We start from the raw sequence: 18,572 nt of genomic DNA, 5'->3' as shown, positions 1-18,572 counted from the left end.
CCTCCCCCCCAGCTCGCCCAAATATGGTCACTTCCTGCTCCAAACCGCTCCGAACTAGCAAAAGATAGATGCTTCCCTTATCCCTCCCACTGATGATGTCCATAACTGCCGTACTGCATAATGTCCAGTCATAATTATTGATGCTGAAACAAAGTGAAGATTGGCCAGGTACTTTTACACAAACGAGGAATTTCACCCTCCCATTGTACAAACACAAAATCAGACTTAAAAAGACTTATAAAAACATGAATAGACATGTATTACAGCTAAAAAAACAAATATATATACACATATAAACCAAAACAATGCAATTGTATCTAATGCAAATGGTGATGGTGCCATTGGATATAGTGCAAATGGTAAAGTGTTATTGCACAGGGTTTATTTCATACCACCGATCACCTTGATATTGCTTTCTGCTCTTGGAATCAGTGATCCTCCAAATGAAACAGATGAAATATACTTCTTGTGTCAGACTTAAGTATCGAGCATCGTGAATTTATTTAACATAAATACACTTTTTTAATTTAGATTTCAATGTGAAACTTTATATAATTGTCCCACAGAGTTCGTCGTCACCACGAACATCAGCGTGTCCGTGTGTGTGTGTGTGTGTGTTTGGTTTGAAATGTGGAGAGCTGGCTGGCGGAGGAAGCGCCGGATTCAGATGACTTAACACAAGAAATGAGCCAGACTTTTGCGCTGAAACTCAATTCAGGCGCTTGCGAACTGTCCCCCGGTCTGGCAGAGGATCCTGAGGGACCTGGAGGGGGGTAGAGGAGGCATGAAAACACTTCTGAATTTAAAATATTATTTCTGATTTCTTTCGTACTGATTGGCTTTTCTAGTGGCTCGGACGAAACGGCTCCTCTACATGCCTCAACTCAATTACTTGTGGAAGATGTGTGTGTGTGTTGTTTTTTTTTTTTCAATCGATGAACGAGCGTCAGAGTCGGGTGACGGGTTTAATTCCTTCAAACAAAGATCGATTAATATGCTGATGGCTCAGAGAAGCCTTCAGAAAGATGAGGTTTGTCACCGTGGGTCTTTATTGCAGGCCGCTGGATGATAACATGATTATTCATCCGTCCTTGTAGAGAAATTGTCTTTTTGATCAACCTGCCCACCACCCCTCCCCTCTTGCCCCCTCCCTCGTGACTTCCGAGGTCAGAGATCAGGGACAGCCGGCGAGGAGACACTAAGTGTGAATGTTTGCATATGAGAGAGGACGACACTGGTTGAAAGGACTGCAACCATTGATTGGATGTAAACTGATGACTGATGCAAGCGCGTGAGGTTGCACTTCACCCGAAATGTAAACAAGCTCTGCTCCGGGACGGAGTAAATGACGAGGAACTGGAACTGAAAAAGGACAAACAGTCTTCTGAAGGCGAGGAGAGAAACTCTCCAGACGATCGTATGGGGTATCTCGCACATGGCCAGCTTAGCAAGTGTGTCAAACTATTTGTGAATGCATCAGTAATGTCATGAGGACGCCAAATATATCCAACAAGTAACGAGCGGCGGCAACAACTGACGCAACTTGGAGCAAGAGCAGGGATTAGCTGTGCGAGAAGTAGTACAAATACTCTTAGTGGCTCAGTATGCAGTATATGCTTCGCTTTAGTTATTTTCAACATGACGATTTGACACGGTAGATAATATAACACGTTTTTAAAAATAAAACTCATTTGATTAAACCAGTGGTTTCCAACCTGACGTCTTACAAAAAGTAGTGTGTAGTCGGGGTCACATTTCAGATGTCTGAGATTTTTGCAGCTCCACCGAATGGTCATTTTTCCCTCAAATTTTTTTTCCAAATGACCTGATGTCTCGGCAAAAATCAAAGATTAGAGGAAAAAGTCCAAAAACTAAATCATCTGACGACCCATCACATTTATCTGCTGTCCCTGGATATATAACTGGATATAAAGTAGTTTAAACCAGCTACAGCTGCACCAGTTACAACAATAGGGTTAGGCTGCAGACACACTAACGATTCACCTTAAATAAATCTAATGATGTCATATTTAATCATATATCAGTCACAGGGATCGAATCAGCTGTTTTTACTTTAGTACTTTAACTACATATTGACACTAATACTTCTGTGCGTCTACTTAAGTAGGATTATTCATACAGGACTTTTACTTGTAAGGGAGTAAAGGTTCAAAATACTTTTTCCACCATTTACATTTTTTTTGTATTTCTTTTTTCAAAGGTAGATATTTTTTTTCCCCCTTACCTGTTTCTCATAATGGCCAAATTAATACTTTAAAAAAAATAATATAAATTAATAATTAATTTAAACTGGTAATATATTGACATCGTTTTCTAAAATTGTAGCCTACGTAACAATTATGGGACTTTGAAGTAAATCCAAAGTTGTCTGTTTGTAGCAGGTAAACAAGGTTAAATAACGAGGTGCACTGCCCCTTTAAGAATGTAGTCAAAACAAAGCGTGGACCGACCGGAAGTGGGGTGTTTTTTTTTTTGGTTTCGGTGGCAACCCACAATAGTATGTGAGAAATGAGAGCTGCTACGTATTTAAAATTCCGTTAGCTCCTTTTAAAAGTGTTTTCTATTTCATTCATAGTGTTTTATTTTTCATTAATATCATTTTTTGTTTTTGGGGATATCGCCCGAACTCAACGGGAGGATCGCCAGCTCGGCCCCGTCAGCTCGCTCCGGTCGCCGCGGAGCAGCCATGCCGCCCTACTCCGAAATGAGGAAAACCAACCACTTCTACTACTTCATCAAATTCACCTTAAACATCTACTCGATGCTCTTCTCGGTGAGTTCGCGGCGCATTTCTTGTTCGCGGTGAAGTCGCTTTGAGCTGCAAAAGTCTTGCTAATCGCGCGGAGACGGCGAACCGCCCCGCGACGCGTTTTCCAAACTTCCATTCAAAACGCTCGGGTTTAAACGCGTCGTCCGCTACAGCCACGTAGGAAAATCTTAGGAATACAACTTAAGCCGCATTATGAATCTGCATCGTCCGGGCTCCAATTCGGCGTGCACCCTAAAACAAAGGCCGCGACTCCTTCGTTTACGATTTCATTTTAAATCGCTGGTTTGCCTCGACCTCCTGCAGACTTGCACCAAAACAGCATCACGACGAGGTCGATCTGAGATTATATCGAAAGCTATGTTGGACGGCACACGCGCCGTATTTACCAGCAAACCGTATCAATCAAGAATAGGTCGTTTAAACACCATCACAACGTTGTACATTTGATGTTCAGCGATGAAGTATTAAGTTGTCGCGTTTTTTTTTAATGGGCTTTGGTGTGTGGAATTCTCTGGGTACTAGCTTAGCAGGCGTGCATGGCTCACGATCAGTTAAGACACCGTGCATATATATATATACATATATATATATATATATATGGTATATTGTTATATATATATATTGTGTGTATATATATATATATATATAACAATATACCGAGATATTAATGATTAGAAACGATGCACAGCGATCGCCGGCTAACGAGGTGGTGCAGGGCGTTGGATCCAGTTAAAGGGATGGTCGCTCGGGTAAATTGTTTGCCGACAGAAAATGCGAGCAGGCTTTAACGTGCCAGTCAGCGTCTTCCTCTTCTCACTGGTACTTGTAGCAGTAATAGAGTAGTAATAATATCAAGTAGTTGCTCGCAGACAGTTAATTATTGGTTGTTGATTTGTAATTTGACCAGTTTTCCAGCTCGGAGATATTATTACAAATGATCCCCCACTTTTAGCTGCAATTTTTTTTTTTTTAATTTGAATTTCACTGCCCATTTCAGTGTTGTGGTAAGTTTAGGCTGCAGCAGGTGAACTGATTGGTGTATTCAGACTGGTTTGAATGGGATATTAATAATAATAATAATAATGCGTTGTATTCGTACAACACTTTTCATTCATAAAACGCTGCTCAAAGTGCTTAACAACAAGGTTAAGAACAAAGGCGTATAAAATAGTATAATGCGGTTAGTAATAAGCAATATAAAACTATTTTGGGGGATTAAAACAGAGAACTTTAAAAAAAAAAAAAACCGAGAAAGAAGAAGTATTCAATATAAACAATAATGTTAGAAAATTGGCCTCGATTCAAGCATCAAAATTGGATATTTCATAACACGGCTCTCTTTTATAAAGCAGCACTGACCTACGACCACTTCAGTTAATGAATTTGGTCAACTTTGGTGGCTGCTATTCCTTCAGCTACTGCAGTTTGTCGCGGACCTGGCATCCTCTTAAAAATGCTGGACGAGTTTAGTCCATTTCTTGCCACGTCATTATGTAGTAAAGACGAGTCATTCTCCGCCTTAATTATAATTTTTTTTAATTTTTTTTATTTCCTCTTACTAACCTCTGTGTTTTGCCTGTCTGTCTTCCACTATATCACATCTATACCACTTTATTCCCTGAAAACATTGTCGGAATAAGGATCAATTTGCGCCACCACCGCCAATCGGCCCGACCGGGCTGTGTTTGGTGGGATACGTACCCCCTGAAGCACACTATCGAGTATGACTCCAAAAACAGCAGCACTTTGATTCCATTAGCTCTCCGGAGACCCGTTTCGGATGATCCGCCTCTTCCCTCTGCTGTGATTTAGGACAGCGTGGCCCGGCTCGGCTCGACACACAAAGAGCTCCTTTTCGGCCCTCCAGCTAGCTACAGAGACTTAATTAAAGCTATCGTCTGCTGCGGTAACGTTAAGTTTGGTTAATGTCATTTTGCTGGGACTCTTAATGACGGGGAATGAAGCTGCAGGTGTCTAATAGGAATCGCTCAACCTCCCCCAGGGGGAATATGAATAAATCTGGCTGCTAGGTTGGTTTCTGAATGTTAGTTACAACTATACAATAATTAGTATACGACACCACACATTACAAGCAGTGACATGCAACATTGGTTTAGAGTATTACATTAAAAAAAAAAAAAAAAAAAAGGGGCACTGCAGGGGCTCCACAGTAACAGTTACCGGGTCGTCATCCGCAACCAATTTGGGGAATTTGGAACCAGTTCTCGGCTTTTGATGGAAGCCAAAATGTGCAGTGTTTCCCCCGCCGTTGTTTCAGGAGGGCGGGAGGCTTTTCTTTTAAATGTTTGAAAAATTGTACACGAGTGCGGTAATTAAAAACAATCACAAATTGTTTGCATTTGAGAATGTTTCGTTGAAAAATGTAAAAATGCTCAAACCCTTCCCGTCAAATACGCGCGCTCGAGGCTTCAGATCCCGTGAAGTCCGTTCTGTCGTCCTTGTCTTGTCAAGGTCAATGTTGACATTTCGATGAGGGAACGGAGCCAAAGGTTGCCTATCTGCCGGTGCTTTATATTCAGGTTGTTTAGCAGTAAATGGAGTTGAAGTGGACACTTAAGGCAGATTGAGTCCGTTTCTAATTGAAAATCAATAACAGGGAAGCAAACAATTGTTATTTTTTTTTACTTCCCTTTTTGTGGCACTTTCATTAAATAGAAACACGGGTGCAAAACTCTCTACTTTGTCAAACACGTGCTCGAGCACTCAGACTAGTTTTGGAAAAGCCAAAGCAGCTCACGAAGAAACACCCAAAAGGCCGAAAGGCAAAAACCTGCAGCAGAAGAAGCCGCAAATGTTAGAAACTGACACGGAAATAGGACGTTTCTGTTGGTTTCGTTTATTATTATTATTATTTTTTTATATACAGATAAATGGAAATGTCTCTAACGATTATGTAAAATGATTGCTGTCAAATCAAATAATCACAATGACGTAATAAGCCAGTGGTTATTGAGTTGTTTAACCAAAGAGGGAGTTTGTCTCAAAATTTCATCTGATTACATTTAACACACACAAAAAAAAGATTTTTCTAATATGTTCAGCATAACTCATTTATTTTATTTAAGACATACAGCGAGTTTAGTGTTGCGACCCAAAAATGCAACTTTATCTTGGATGCATCCGTAGAAAAACACTAGTAGGGTCTTATGTAATAATGACACACAATATATATATATTTTTTTAAGTTGTTGGATCTAGATCTCATCCATTTCTTCTGTGCCCTAATAGTCCTTTTTTTTTTTTCACCCCACAACGTAACCCGAGCGACTCCTGAAACCAGGGATAGCCGAAGCTGTAAATTCAGGACACTAAGTCATTCGTGTTGCATGCAGACCCACAAATATCTGAAGAGAACATTTCCTGCCATGTGTGACTGGTGATTTAATCCAGTTCTGATTTGATTCGATCGAAGAAATGATGAGAGAAGCTGAACGCCGGGCCGATTTGTGCCGATGTCGGCGCCTCCTCTGCAGGATCGCCGTCGTTGTGGAAACCAAACGCGGCAAAACAAAAAAACGTCAAGTGGCTTCATTTGAGCTTTAAAACAAAATCGACCCTTTTTTATTTATTTATTTTTTTTTTTTTTGAGGACATTTAATTTCTTTTAATTTGACATTGTTTAAAGCCTTCCTCTGCTCCCAACATGTTTTTTTTTTTTTTAGTTTGTTGCACTGTGAAATCAGGTGTTTTCATGACTCCGCCTCCTGCGACCAGGGAGGTCGCGTCCATCCGTTTAATAAATCCAGTAAGTGGATACGGCTGCAGTTTTTAAAGACTGGCGTCTCAACCTTTCTTAAGAAGCAACAAATCCACTTAAAATAAACATCGTATTAGTCTGGATCTTTAAAGGAGCGTTTTAGTTCCCTGTGGAGGAATAAATGATGTTCAGTGAGTCTTTCCTCAAATGGGATATTTACAAAAAAAAACTGCTTTTGTCCCTTTTGCAATGAAAAATCTGAGTCTGTTTTTAAAAAAGGTGGATTAAACTATTCTTTGGTGGCTAAAACTTATTGTGAAAAAGAGAAATTTACCATCTACATTCAGCCACTTCTTGTCTTTACATTTTTTTTATTCTGATTTTCAAGAGAAAGTTTGACTAAAATGACGAAATTGTACAGCAACTAGCAGCAGTAAGGATTAAGATAAAAAATAAAATAAAATTTAAAAAAAAATCTACAGTATAAACCAGGTGTGATCAAAATGTTCAAAGACTATAGATAGATAGATTATGTTAAAGCAACATGAACGATAGGGCAAAAGAAATACAAATTACAGAGTAAAAATTGAGGTTGTAAAGTTATAAATATAAAAAAATGTAAAAATGCACAGTACATACAAAAAGTAGAGTAAGATGGAAATTAAATTAAAAACTGCTCAAATTTGATTAAACTAAAAACGTGTGTATAACAACCACGTTATTTAAATATGGCTAACAGGAAGTTCTGTTCTCTCAGTATCTCGAGTCACCGTCTGTGATTCGTTCTGGTTCTCCTGAGATTAAACTTCATTCAGGGGAGGAAAAAAAAAAACAAAGTCAAGAGGGACCAAGAACCGAGAAACTCACCTTTTCAAACATTACGTGAGCAGTCACGACGGAGAAAGTTCAACGACGCCGCAGTTCAGATAGTTTGCAGCGAATGTTTTTTTTCCCCCTCAGAAAGTCCCGGTAGAGCTCGGTGTTGACGGTCCGACCCTGAGGGGGAGGAGTCCACGGTGCACAACCCTGCAGATATTAAAGAAAAAAGAAAAACCCCACCTGGTGTCTCGGAAAACAACCCGAGCGGCTTCGTGGCTTCGCTGCTGTTGGGCTTTCTGAAGCGGTTTAATATTAAAAAATAAATAAAAAAATCGCTCCCAAGACAAGTTTGTCTTCCTCCGGTGAAACCGTGTCCTCCCCCTTTTTGCTTCCTGTCTCCCAGCTGATGGGGCTGTGCGTGCTGTGTGTGGGAGTCTACGCCGAAGTGGAGCGGCAGAAGAATCGAACCCTGGAGGGTCTCTTCCTGGCGCCCGCCGTGGTGCTCATCCTGCTGGGGCTGGTGATGTTCACCGTGTCGTTGGTGGGCATGGTGGGATCCCTCAGGGACAACAAGACGCTGCTGCACATGGTGAGGAGGAGGAGGGTGGGGGAAGGGGTGTGTGTGTGTGGGGGGGGGGGTGTTTGTCTGCAGGTCTTCTTTTTTCTTTTTTTTAATCATGTATGCATGTTTAACTCTTTCCTAGTTAAGGGGAACTTCTTATATCTTGTTTCATGTTTGAAGGATGTGATTAATAAAAAAAATAAAATAAAAAAGGGGCGGGACTTCTGTTAACATGCTCAAACATGTTTGTGGGTAAATGTAACTTGTTTTTGTTTTTTTTAGCGATTCATAAAACATTTAAACCAGCAATCGCATTGATGCCCCCTTTTTTTTTTTTCTCTCTCCTCAAACATAAAGGCACAACTGCTATAACAGAAAAAAAAAGCTCAAAGGCAGTGAATTAGATATGACATCTAATTCACTATAACTAAATAACCTGAACTGGAAAAAAAAAAAAAAAAAAGGGGATTAACAGTTGGAAAGTCAGTGCACTGTTTTTTTTTGCTTATGCTTTGATGAAGAGGATGAAGAAATTGTTTTTGGTTAACGGGGGAAAATGTACACGATAAATATTTAATTCAGTTTCCTACCATTTTAATCAGCAAATATTCGATAAATAAAAAAACAAAACCCAGTCGTTTCATCGATTGAAATCTCAATCGTGTTTTTTTTTGGAAGTAGTTCATCGTTTTTTGTTTATTATATGCTGAATATGTTCTTCTTGTTATGTTCCACAGTTCCTCTGCGTTCTCTGCGTTTTGCTGCTCCTCCAAACCGTCGCTCTCACCACGGCGCTCATCTTCCAGAACAAGGTGAGCGTTTGATCCGACATCGCGTACATCTCCACATTATCACAGCGAGTCACGACTTCCATTGTATTTTCTGACTGGCGTCGTCTTCGTCAGCTAAAAAAAAACAAAAAAAATGACCAACCGCCTCGCTTGTTTGTTTGTTTGTTTGTTTGTTTTGTTTTTTTCCAGACGTCGGCCTTGTTTCAGAGCAGCATACGAGAAGGAATCAAACACTACTACGACGACCTCGACTTCAAAAACATCCTGGACTACGTGCAGGAGAAGGTAGGTCGATGCTTCACTTGGATAATATGAACATAATGTGGGTTTTTGGTGGGTTTTTTTTTAGATGTTTTTAAAAACTGTTAAAATTAAGAGAATTTAACGGCACTGAATTGCGCCGATATTTTATATTATTAAAACCGCTTGTCATGCGATACCAAATTCGTTGCCGTGGCGACGTCTGTTAACTTTTGCTACGTTTTACGCGCGAGTGGATCTCGTCGGCGTCGGCGAGCCGCGGCAGTTGACCACATCTCGGTTATATGGCTCTACTCGGGTAGATAAAAAAATCACCCGCTCATAATTCATAATCTTCAATCCACGCTGTCATCTGGCGATAGCTTGCTTGCGAGGTGTTTAGGGAACGTCTGTAAATTGTAGCGACTACTGATGGGGCGAGGTTTTTTTGACTATTGGAAATAGTTGTTAAAAAAAAGAAAAGGTGCACACAATAAGAAAAAAATTACAGATACGTATACAATAAAATAAGATATATAAAAATAATATTTTAGAAAATAGCAACAGTATATAATTCGACCAAAGCTAGTTGGTTAATAATCAAATAGTTTCAAATAGTGAATTTTGAGTTGTATTTTTTTGCTTGAAGTGCCCGGACCTACATTTTTGCCACAGAAAATAACCACGGTTACTAATTTCTCCTTTACAATTTTATAAAAACAAAAGATTTGTACTGGATTTTATTACATTTTATATTAAAACAAAAAGTATCAGAAACCATTATCAGAGTCGAGGTGTCAAAATGTGTGAAAGAAGCCCGAACACGAGGAGTTATTGTAAAAATGACGACGTGATCAGATGTTGATTTGTTGTGATAAATAGAAATGAGATCAAACGGTTGAAGTCCTTCGTTTGCTTTTATCCGACCGATCTGGTCCGTTATCACTTCACAACATCCTGACTTCTCCGTTGAGACGAGGACTGTGGGGCTTTTTTTTGGGCAATTCCTAGATGTGTTAGCCGTGACGGTGATCCGACCCGACTAGTTTTCTCTACCTGATGTGTCAGGTGGACACACGTGCACACACAAACACACAATACACACATACACACACACACACACACACACACACACACACACACACACACACACACACACACACACACGATGTGATTACTCATCGTTTGTGGAGCTGGAAAGAGACTCTTCTAAAAAAAAAAAAAACTAAAAACAGACCTGCAGGAAATCTTTCAGGTCTCTTTTTTTTTTTTTTTTTTTTCAAATGGGAAAAAAGAAGAAGAAGAAGAAAAAAAAAAGAGAGAGATAAAGCGTTTGTTTACATTTCCGGAGCTGCAAATACACGATGCGGGATCTACAAAAGAATAGAAAATGTAAAAAGTTACCCTATCGGGAGCATGAATGAAAACAAAAGATAGAGAGTTTTATTTCTGCTGTGCAATAAACAGTGAAACTGAACCAGTGAAGATTCTGCACGACAGACTCGGTGTCTTTAAATTAAAACGTTCCCTTTTTAACTGTGATTTTTTTCCCCCAGTTTGGAGCCTTTTTCTGTCGCGGAGATGCTTTGTGTGCGTTTCTTTATCATTGTTTTTGGAGAGAGCAGCAAATCCTGCCTCCTGGCTTCGTGGCTCTCCTTTCATTTCTTATTTATCTCCACCGCTTGTAAGAATGTCTTATCTGCAAAACCATGTGTGTGGGGTCCGGCGTGGCAGCATGCGGCGGAGGTCGGGCGCTCACAGGAACCAGAGGTTGCCCTTCCGCCGTCTCGGGGGGGGGAAGGGGGGGTCTTTTCGTACATCGGGGGCTTGATTTGAGATTTTCTCTGTGAAAAACGGTCACCTTTTGTAGCTCGTTGTCAGAAACTCTGCAGGCTTCACATGGAGGTTTTTTTTTTTTTTTTAATTTTTAATTTTTTTATCTCCGTTTTAATATCGTAACGCCAGATTTTCTGATTTCTCCAGTTTTCCTGCTGCGGAGGAGACGAGTATAAAGACTGGGGAGTCAACCAGTACCACTTCTGCAACGGCACCGGCCCGTTGGCCTGCGGGGTTCCTTACACCTGTTGCGTTCGGCGCAAAGTGAGTTATCATTCTCATTATTAATCGATGAGGAAACAAAACATCGGGAACAGCTGTTTGAACTGCTTCTTTTTAAAGGAGTATTTATTTCATTCGGTCCATTTTGGTGGAAATTGAAACCGGAACGATATCCCGGAGTTTTGGGGCCGATATTCTTTATGTATATGCAGTTAATATAATATATATATATATGTATTTTTTTTTTTAAAGGATATTTTACAGGTTACATGTCCACTCTGGTGATCGGTGCACTGAAACAGTAAACTTAACTGGGAATTTTTACGAAATATAAGTAACTATAAAAAACAAAAAACACATAGATCAATTTTTAATTTGCTTCCAAGCATCTTTTTATGCGTTATAATCACTATATGAAACATTACACAACTCAATTCAAGAGCTTGATACTTTTTTTTTTTCTTCTTTTTTTTTTATACAATCTGCCATCTCGTAGCGCATTAGAGAATCACAATGGAAATAAGCCGGTAATTAAATCCTCAATAATTATGAAACTTTTTTTGTTTTTTGTATGAAGTCTTGTCAATTGCAGATAACCAGTCGTGTATGTTTTCAAATGTCGTCGAGTAACTCTTTATCTGCCTATTCAGGCTAATTAAACTGTGCATGGAAACATCAGGAATCTCAACCTCCCAAAACGTGAGCACGTCTGGATGTTTTTAAAGACTTCGGACTTGAAGATATATACATTTATATATATATATATATACATATATATAAAGAAGACTTTATACACCTCCATCCTCCTCCTATATGCCCGGTTATCACGTGGAGGATGGAGCGCCGATAGCAGGCTGAGCCGCCGCCGCCGGAGAAATTAATGACGCGGCGATAAGAGGAGCTGATTGGAGGCCGAACCCCGCCGGGCCGTTATCACCTGCAGCCGCCTCGCCGAGGTTTTAAGTTCACGCATGAGCTGCCGCGCGCTCTCTCTCCGTGGCGAGAGGAGGCGGTTAGGTTGGGTGAGGTAGTTACTTTATTCATCCCCAAGGGGAAACTTTTTCGCTACAGCAGCATACAGGAAGCATTAAGATAATATAGAATAATAAAAAGCAATAAAATAGCAGTAAAAAATATTAAATATAAAATGCACAGTATATACAGTACAGTATATATCTCTATATATTATATACAAACAACCAAGAAACACAGACAACAGTGTTATTGTTGTGTGATGGATTTTGCCAGAGGTGAGTTATTGTACAGTCTTACTGCGGTCGGCAGGAATGATCTCCTGTATCTGGAATGATCTCCTGTATCTGGAATGATCTCCTGTATCTGGAATGATCTCCTGTATCAGGAATGATCTCCTGTGTCAGGAATGATCTCCTGTATCAGGAACGATCTCCTGTATCTGGAATGATCTCCTGTATCAGGAATGATCTGCTGTATCTGGAATGATCTCCTGTATCTGGAATGATCTCCTGTATCAGGAATGATCTCCTGTATCTGGAATGATCTCCTGTATCAGGAATGATCTCCTGTGTCAGGAATGATCTCCTGTATCAGGAATGATCTCCTGTATCTGGAATGATCTCCTGTATCAGGAATGATCTGCTGTATCAGGAATGATCTCCTGTATCAGGAATGATCTGCTGTATCTGGAATGATCTCCTGTATCAGGAATGATCTCCTGTATCTGGAATGATCTCCTGTGTCAGGAATGATCTCCTGTATCAGGAATGATCTCCTGTATCAGGAATGATCTGCTGTATCTGGAATGATCTCCTGTATCTGGAATGATCTCCTGTATCTGGAATGATCTCCTGTATCAGGAATGATCTGCTGTATCTGGAATGATCTCCTGTATCAGGAATGATCTGCTGTATCAGGAATGATCTGCTGTATCAGGAATGATCTCCTGTATCTGGAATGATCTCCTGTATCAGGAATGACCTCCTGTATCAGGAATGATCTCCTGTATCAGGAACGATCTCCTGTATCTGGAACGATCTCCTGTATCAGGAACGATCTCCTGTATCAGGAATGATCTGCTGTATCAGGAATGATCTCCTGTATCAGGAATGATCTCCTGTATCTGGAACGATCTCCTGTATCTGTCCTTGTGACAGCGGAGCTGGAGGAATCTTTTGGAGAACGTCCTCCTCTGTCCCTGCAGCAGGTGGAGAGGGTGGTCAGGATGATCCAATGTGGATAATAGTTTGTTCAGCAACAGTTTAAACTCCCGACCTCTTACGATGTCGTCTCTTCCTCCGTGCACAGTTGGGCGACGTCATCAACACCCTGTGCGGCTACCAGACTCTGGATAAAGAGGTGAGAGGTTGTTTTTTTGTTTGTTTGTTTTTTCTCAGCTTTTTTTGTTTTTCCGCCGACTCCAGCAAAAAAAAAAAAAATCAATAAAATCCAACCTCGTGTTCGTTAGCGTGTTTTTAAACACGGACTGATTGACGAATGCTGCGAAGCGGCTCCAACGCATCCGGGGGGATCACGTTCGGTTATCGGGTTTTAACGAAACCCCGAAGCTGGTCGACAACTCAAACCGGCGCTCGCATAAAAAGGGGGAGGGGCTTGCCGCCTCCTGACCAATCGCAAACGCGGGCAAGTGTTCTGACGTATTTCGCAAACGAGGATCGTTCTTAGAAAAATGTGAGGAAACGCGCGATCCGGCGGAAACTGCGTGGACGTGTAGCCGAGGTTCAAAGGCTTAAATGTCACCTCCTCCGATATCTGACCGTGTATTTCATTTCATTCATGTATTCTTTCGGTGTATTTTCACGGCGCGTGTGACTGTTTTTATCATTTCAGATCGGAAACGGATGTAAAAACTCTGATTTTTAAGGTGGCAAATTGGCGAACTGTCAACAAGCACGAGGCTTCAGAGCTGCAGTCAGTCTCTGTTTTTAGAAAGATGTGAGTCAAAAAACAAAACGCAAAATAAACACGATGAAATGAAATCTATATCTCGTATATAAACACTCGGACCTCCACAGAGAAAATCTTCTGGGAGAATTGACACGTCGGTAGGCGTTAATTTTTTTGTATACGTTTTTGATCTAATTATCTCACACACAACCTGCTCTATAGGCAGCTTAGCAGTTACCGTGGCGACGTAAGACGTGAACAAGCTTCGTTAGTACGGAGGAGGAAAAGTGATGCTTCCTATTTATACGTTTGTAAATCTGAATCGGCTGTTAGTTAAGGATTTTGGCTCCGTGGTATCGGATGAATTTTTATTTACAAAAATGAACCGCCTCGCTTTTTCTCATCGTCCTCCGGGATCCCGTTTGTGACTTTTAAAATGAATGAATTCTACTTGAAATTGGAGTTTTTAAAACTTCACTTGTTCCTGCTTTTTTTTTTTTTTTTTACCATTTAAAAAAAAAAAAATTATTTAGTTTTTTGTTTTTCGTTTTTTACCGAGCTTCAGTTTGACTTTAGAAATTGAAACTCTTTCCTCTTTCTCCCCCCCCCCACCTCCTCCCCTCACCTCCTCCCCTCACCCCCCCTCCCCCGGTCTGTGCATCAGCGTGGAGACCTCCACGAGAAGATCCACGTGCGCGGCTGCATCCATGCAGTCAACCTCTGGATGAGTGACAACTTTGGAATAACCATCGCACTCTGCTGCGCCGTCGGGCTGCCGCAGGTAATTGGAAAAAAAGAAGGAAAAAAAACAAAAACAAACTCCAACTCTGTTTTTAGACGTTTCTCTTTTCAACTAAAAGCGGCTCTCCAGCCGGAGCTGTTTATCGCACCCGTGGAAACCCGGCGCTCAATTCACATTTTCATTTCCCCGTCTTGGCGAATGGTTTCCGTTCCCTCGCGTTGCCGCGGCCAAAATAAAAACAAACCGATTCAACCGTTTAATTATTCGCCCCAAAAAACTCAAATTGAATGTGGCGTAACTATAAAAGTGTCCCAACAACTTTCCTATCAGCTCCGTGACAGTTTTTCTCCAGCTGGCGCCTTCTTTATTTCTTGAATTTTTTTTTCGGTAAAGGTGAATTTGTCTCCTGCGCGCGACGGCGTCCACAAATCTTCCTTTGCATAAATTTAGAGTCGTCTCAGGACCTTTCGGAGGGAAGTAATTACAATAATTACTTTTCTCAAACAGCCGCATAAACAACACTGGTTCCCTCCAACGCCACCGATTCTCCACAATAAATTCAAGGTGTGAGAAACTCCAGTTGAAAGTAAAACGCGTATTCTTGCAGGTTTATGGTGGAAGGTTTTTTTTTTTTTTTCTCTGTTCAGGATTCCTTATTTCCTTTAAATGACATCCTCACTGTTTATTTTCTATCATTAAAAACACGTGAATTTCCTGCGTAATGTTTCAGTCAAATTCGGTTTATATTAGAGACGTCCCCGTCCTGTCGTAAAACATCGTTATCGGGGTCGATGTGAGCGCATGTTTAAGGATGCGAGTCTGCTAAAATAAACCTTTTTTTTTATGTGCTTTGGTCCAATACCAAAAACATTTGTGATGCAGCTCATTTTGCTGCATATTAAAGTGAAAATCAGTCCATACGGCAAAATGATTATTTGGCATCAGACATCCAGGTCGGCTTAAAAAAAACAAAAAAAAAACAGATTTACAAAAGACTCTGTTTCTCACTGCATGTAGAAAAAACATCCACATGTTAACTTTTCACTTTTAGCTCATGCTGACTGTCGCTAATAAAAAAAAATACTAATAATAATTTTGATCTGTTATGCGGTAAGAACTCTGCAACATCCGTTTTATTACGCAGACTGAGTGACGCGTCGTCACATCAATCAGGAGTCCCAGTTTTCGGTTAAACATTCAGTCATATCATATCAATAATTTAAATTTATAGAGTGAATGTTTTATAATGTTTTTGTAAAGAGAGAAAAAAAAAAAAACAAGGTCCGGGATCAGAACCAGTTTTAGAAATTCTTCTTTTTCCTCTCCAACATGCACGTTGTCGTGAATGCTGATCGGCTTCGTGCTTTAATTATTATTTGGTTCATAAATTAGTCAGTGACAAAACATTTTTTTATTTAGTTTTATTTATATGACATAAGTCATCTCAGGGCAAAAAGTAAATTGTGGTAAATACTTATTTTGTCATGACTAATCGGTTCCTCTAAGAAATCGCAACCGTGCGATCGCAATAATTAATGCAAAAACAAAAACAACAACTCGGCAATATTTGCGAAAGCTTGCAATTTAAAAAAAAAAAAAATTTAAATCCTGCGATTTCTTTTTTTTTTGTGTGCAAAAAAAGCCGTCAGCAGAAGCTGTGCTGAAAGATTTAACGGCATAAAGTACGTGTTTTTCAAACAAAACGCGCTTTAATAACACAAATAACGGAAGTGACGGGATTTTTACAGTAAATGTGGTCTTCACATTAAAAATGTCTACTTAGATTCTTCTCATCAGTGGAAGTGATTACATATTACTGCATGCTAAAATAATTTCACACACGCGCCATGTTTGTTTGTGTGTGTTTAATGAACGTGATTTAAAGCATCTGAAGCTCTTATTTTGACAGCTGATGAAGTTTGTTTTTTTTGTCACTTTTATGCCCAAGGTTAACAAATAAATGTAAAAAAAAAAAAAAAAAGATTAGAAATGAAATATTTCTGTGATGTGCAGCGTGATTTTTATCAAAGAAAAAAAAAAATCTCATTTTTCTTTCTAATTTCTACAATTTCACAAAAAAAAAAAAAAAGTTACGTAAAACTCGGCAAATTAAGTCGCAATTTTGGAAATTGGAAATCCTGGAGGGGCTGCTTGATTGCAAATAATTGTTTAGTCATTCATTAACCTCCCTCTCTCCCTCCCCCCTTCCCTCCCCCCTTCCCTCCCCCAGCTGCTGGGCATCATGCTGAGCTGCGCCTTCTGGAACCTGCTGGTGGACATGAGCGAGTCGGCCGACATGGTGGACTTCAGGCTGAAGAAGTCCGAGTTCGAGTACGGCGAGCTGGACCTGGCCGGCGCCGGCTGGTGCATGTGTCTGCCGAGGGACGGCGGCTACCTGCCCGTCCCCGCCGCCGAGCCCGAACTCGACCCGATCGACGTCCACCTGCGCAAGCTGAAGAAGCAGCAGCCTCGCACGCACGCTCAGCTCCGAGAACTGCAGCAGTCCATGTCGGCCACCGGGCTGGACGAGGTGGACATCGGCCGCAAGCAGAAAAGGGAACACTGAGTGCTCCTTGTTTTTGGTTTGTTTTTTTATTTATTTTTTTATTTATTATTATTATTATAATTCTTTGCCTTTTTGCCTTTTTCTTTTTTTTTTTCTTTCTGTCATTGTAATCACTGCATTTTTTTTTTTTTGTTGGGAGTTTCGTCACACTACGTAACGGTCGAGCGTGTCGGTCACCGGATCAAAGAGATCATTTGGGATCCCCCAAAAAGTTCTTTTGCCACTTTGTTGATGAATTTGTTTACAGAGAAATTGAACTGAACAATGGCCTGTTGTTGTTTTTTTTTTTTTTTCAAACACTTCTTTTGGTCTTGTTTGTGATTTTTATGGCATTATATCACATTTGATTGAATATTTTTAGTTTTAGCCTTTGAAATTGAGCTATGTCTCATGTGCTAAAGCTTACCTCAGGCTATTTTGACAATAGCCCAATAGTCAGAGGACAGTACTATTTGGTGTATAAATTAATGGTAGCTTGAAAAGATGTTTTTTTTTGTTTGTTTTTTTTCAGTGTCGGAGAAATAGGAATAGCCAAGTATGTCTTGCGTGTATCTTCTGTGACGGATGTATACGGTTTGTGTATTATTTGGTTTTTAATTTGTGCAATCAGTGTACATTGTAAGACTGATGTTGTGGAATAACATGGGATGCATGTTTTGTACTGTATATGAAGTAAATTTAAAGGGGGGGGGGAACAACAACAAAAAAACTCAAAAAGTCTACACGTTAGGCTCTCATCAGGGGGGGCTTCAGTCTTTTCCATTTTTTCAACAAAAAAAACCCAACTTTTTATTCCTTCCATCTTTTAAAGGAACAACTGAAAAGGTCGTCGAGACTCCAAATCCAGTGAAAAGCAACTCTGTGACCGTTTTTGTATCTGAGTTATGCACTGTTTTGAGCTTCCCCCGAGCTCCTGCCTTGTATCAGCACTACTGTTCTTGTCAATAAAGCTGAATTTGTCTACTGATTCCCCCCCCCCCCCCTCCGGGGTCGTCTCGTTGCACACGTACATAATGACAAAATTTCACGAATTTCAACTTCAAACTAAAATATTACAGATTGTAGAAGCTTTTTGAATGACTTTTTCTTTTCTTTTTTACTTCCAGTGCGTACTTCAGTACTACCCTTACGAAGTATGTGCCGTAGAAGTCGGACGTACGACTTCGACGTAAAAACATGACATTTTAAGGTAAAAACGCAAAGGACTCGATTTGCGCTACGATTACCTCGTTGTTCCGAATCGAGATACTATTTCTTTTCACGTTTAGTACATACCGCAGCCACCCGTGAAAAGTACGTACTGTTGCATGTAGTATGCATACAAGTGGTACGTAATACTTCATCATAATAATGCACCTTAAACTTTGACCCTCTCGGTCATTTCCGTCGCAACCTGTAGCGC

General features: G+C 40.3%; 1 protein-coding gene across 1 annotated transcript; it reads left to right on the top strand.

Moving 5' to 3' along the window:
* Window positions 1–2,429: 2,429 nt before the first annotated feature.
* Window positions 2,430–18,133, top strand: LOC138622638 (tetraspanin-15). Its single transcript, XM_069701546.1, has 8 exons — window positions 2,430–2,794; window positions 7,732–7,917; window positions 8,628–8,702; window positions 8,871–8,966; window positions 10,905–11,021; window positions 13,263–13,313; window positions 14,527–14,643; window positions 16,835–18,133. The coding sequence occupies exons 1-8, from the start codon at window positions 2,708–2,710 to the stop codon at window positions 17,168–17,170; spliced, it is 1,065 nt and encodes a 354-aa protein (XP_069557647.1). The 5' UTR covers window positions 2,430–2,707; the 3' UTR covers window positions 17,171–18,133.
* Window positions 18,134–18,572: the final 439 nt, after the last annotated feature.

This window comes from Brachyistius frenatus, unplaced genomic scaffold (genome assembly GCF_029030835.1).
Source record: "Brachyistius frenatus isolate BFR_SWC_R1_liver_20210118 unplaced genomic scaffold, ASM2903083v1 Contig_37, whole genome shotgun sequence".
NCBI lineage: Eukaryota > Metazoa > Chordata > Actinopteri > Embiotocidae > Brachyistius > Brachyistius frenatus.
This window is presented reverse-complemented; position numbering and strand designations above follow the sequence as displayed.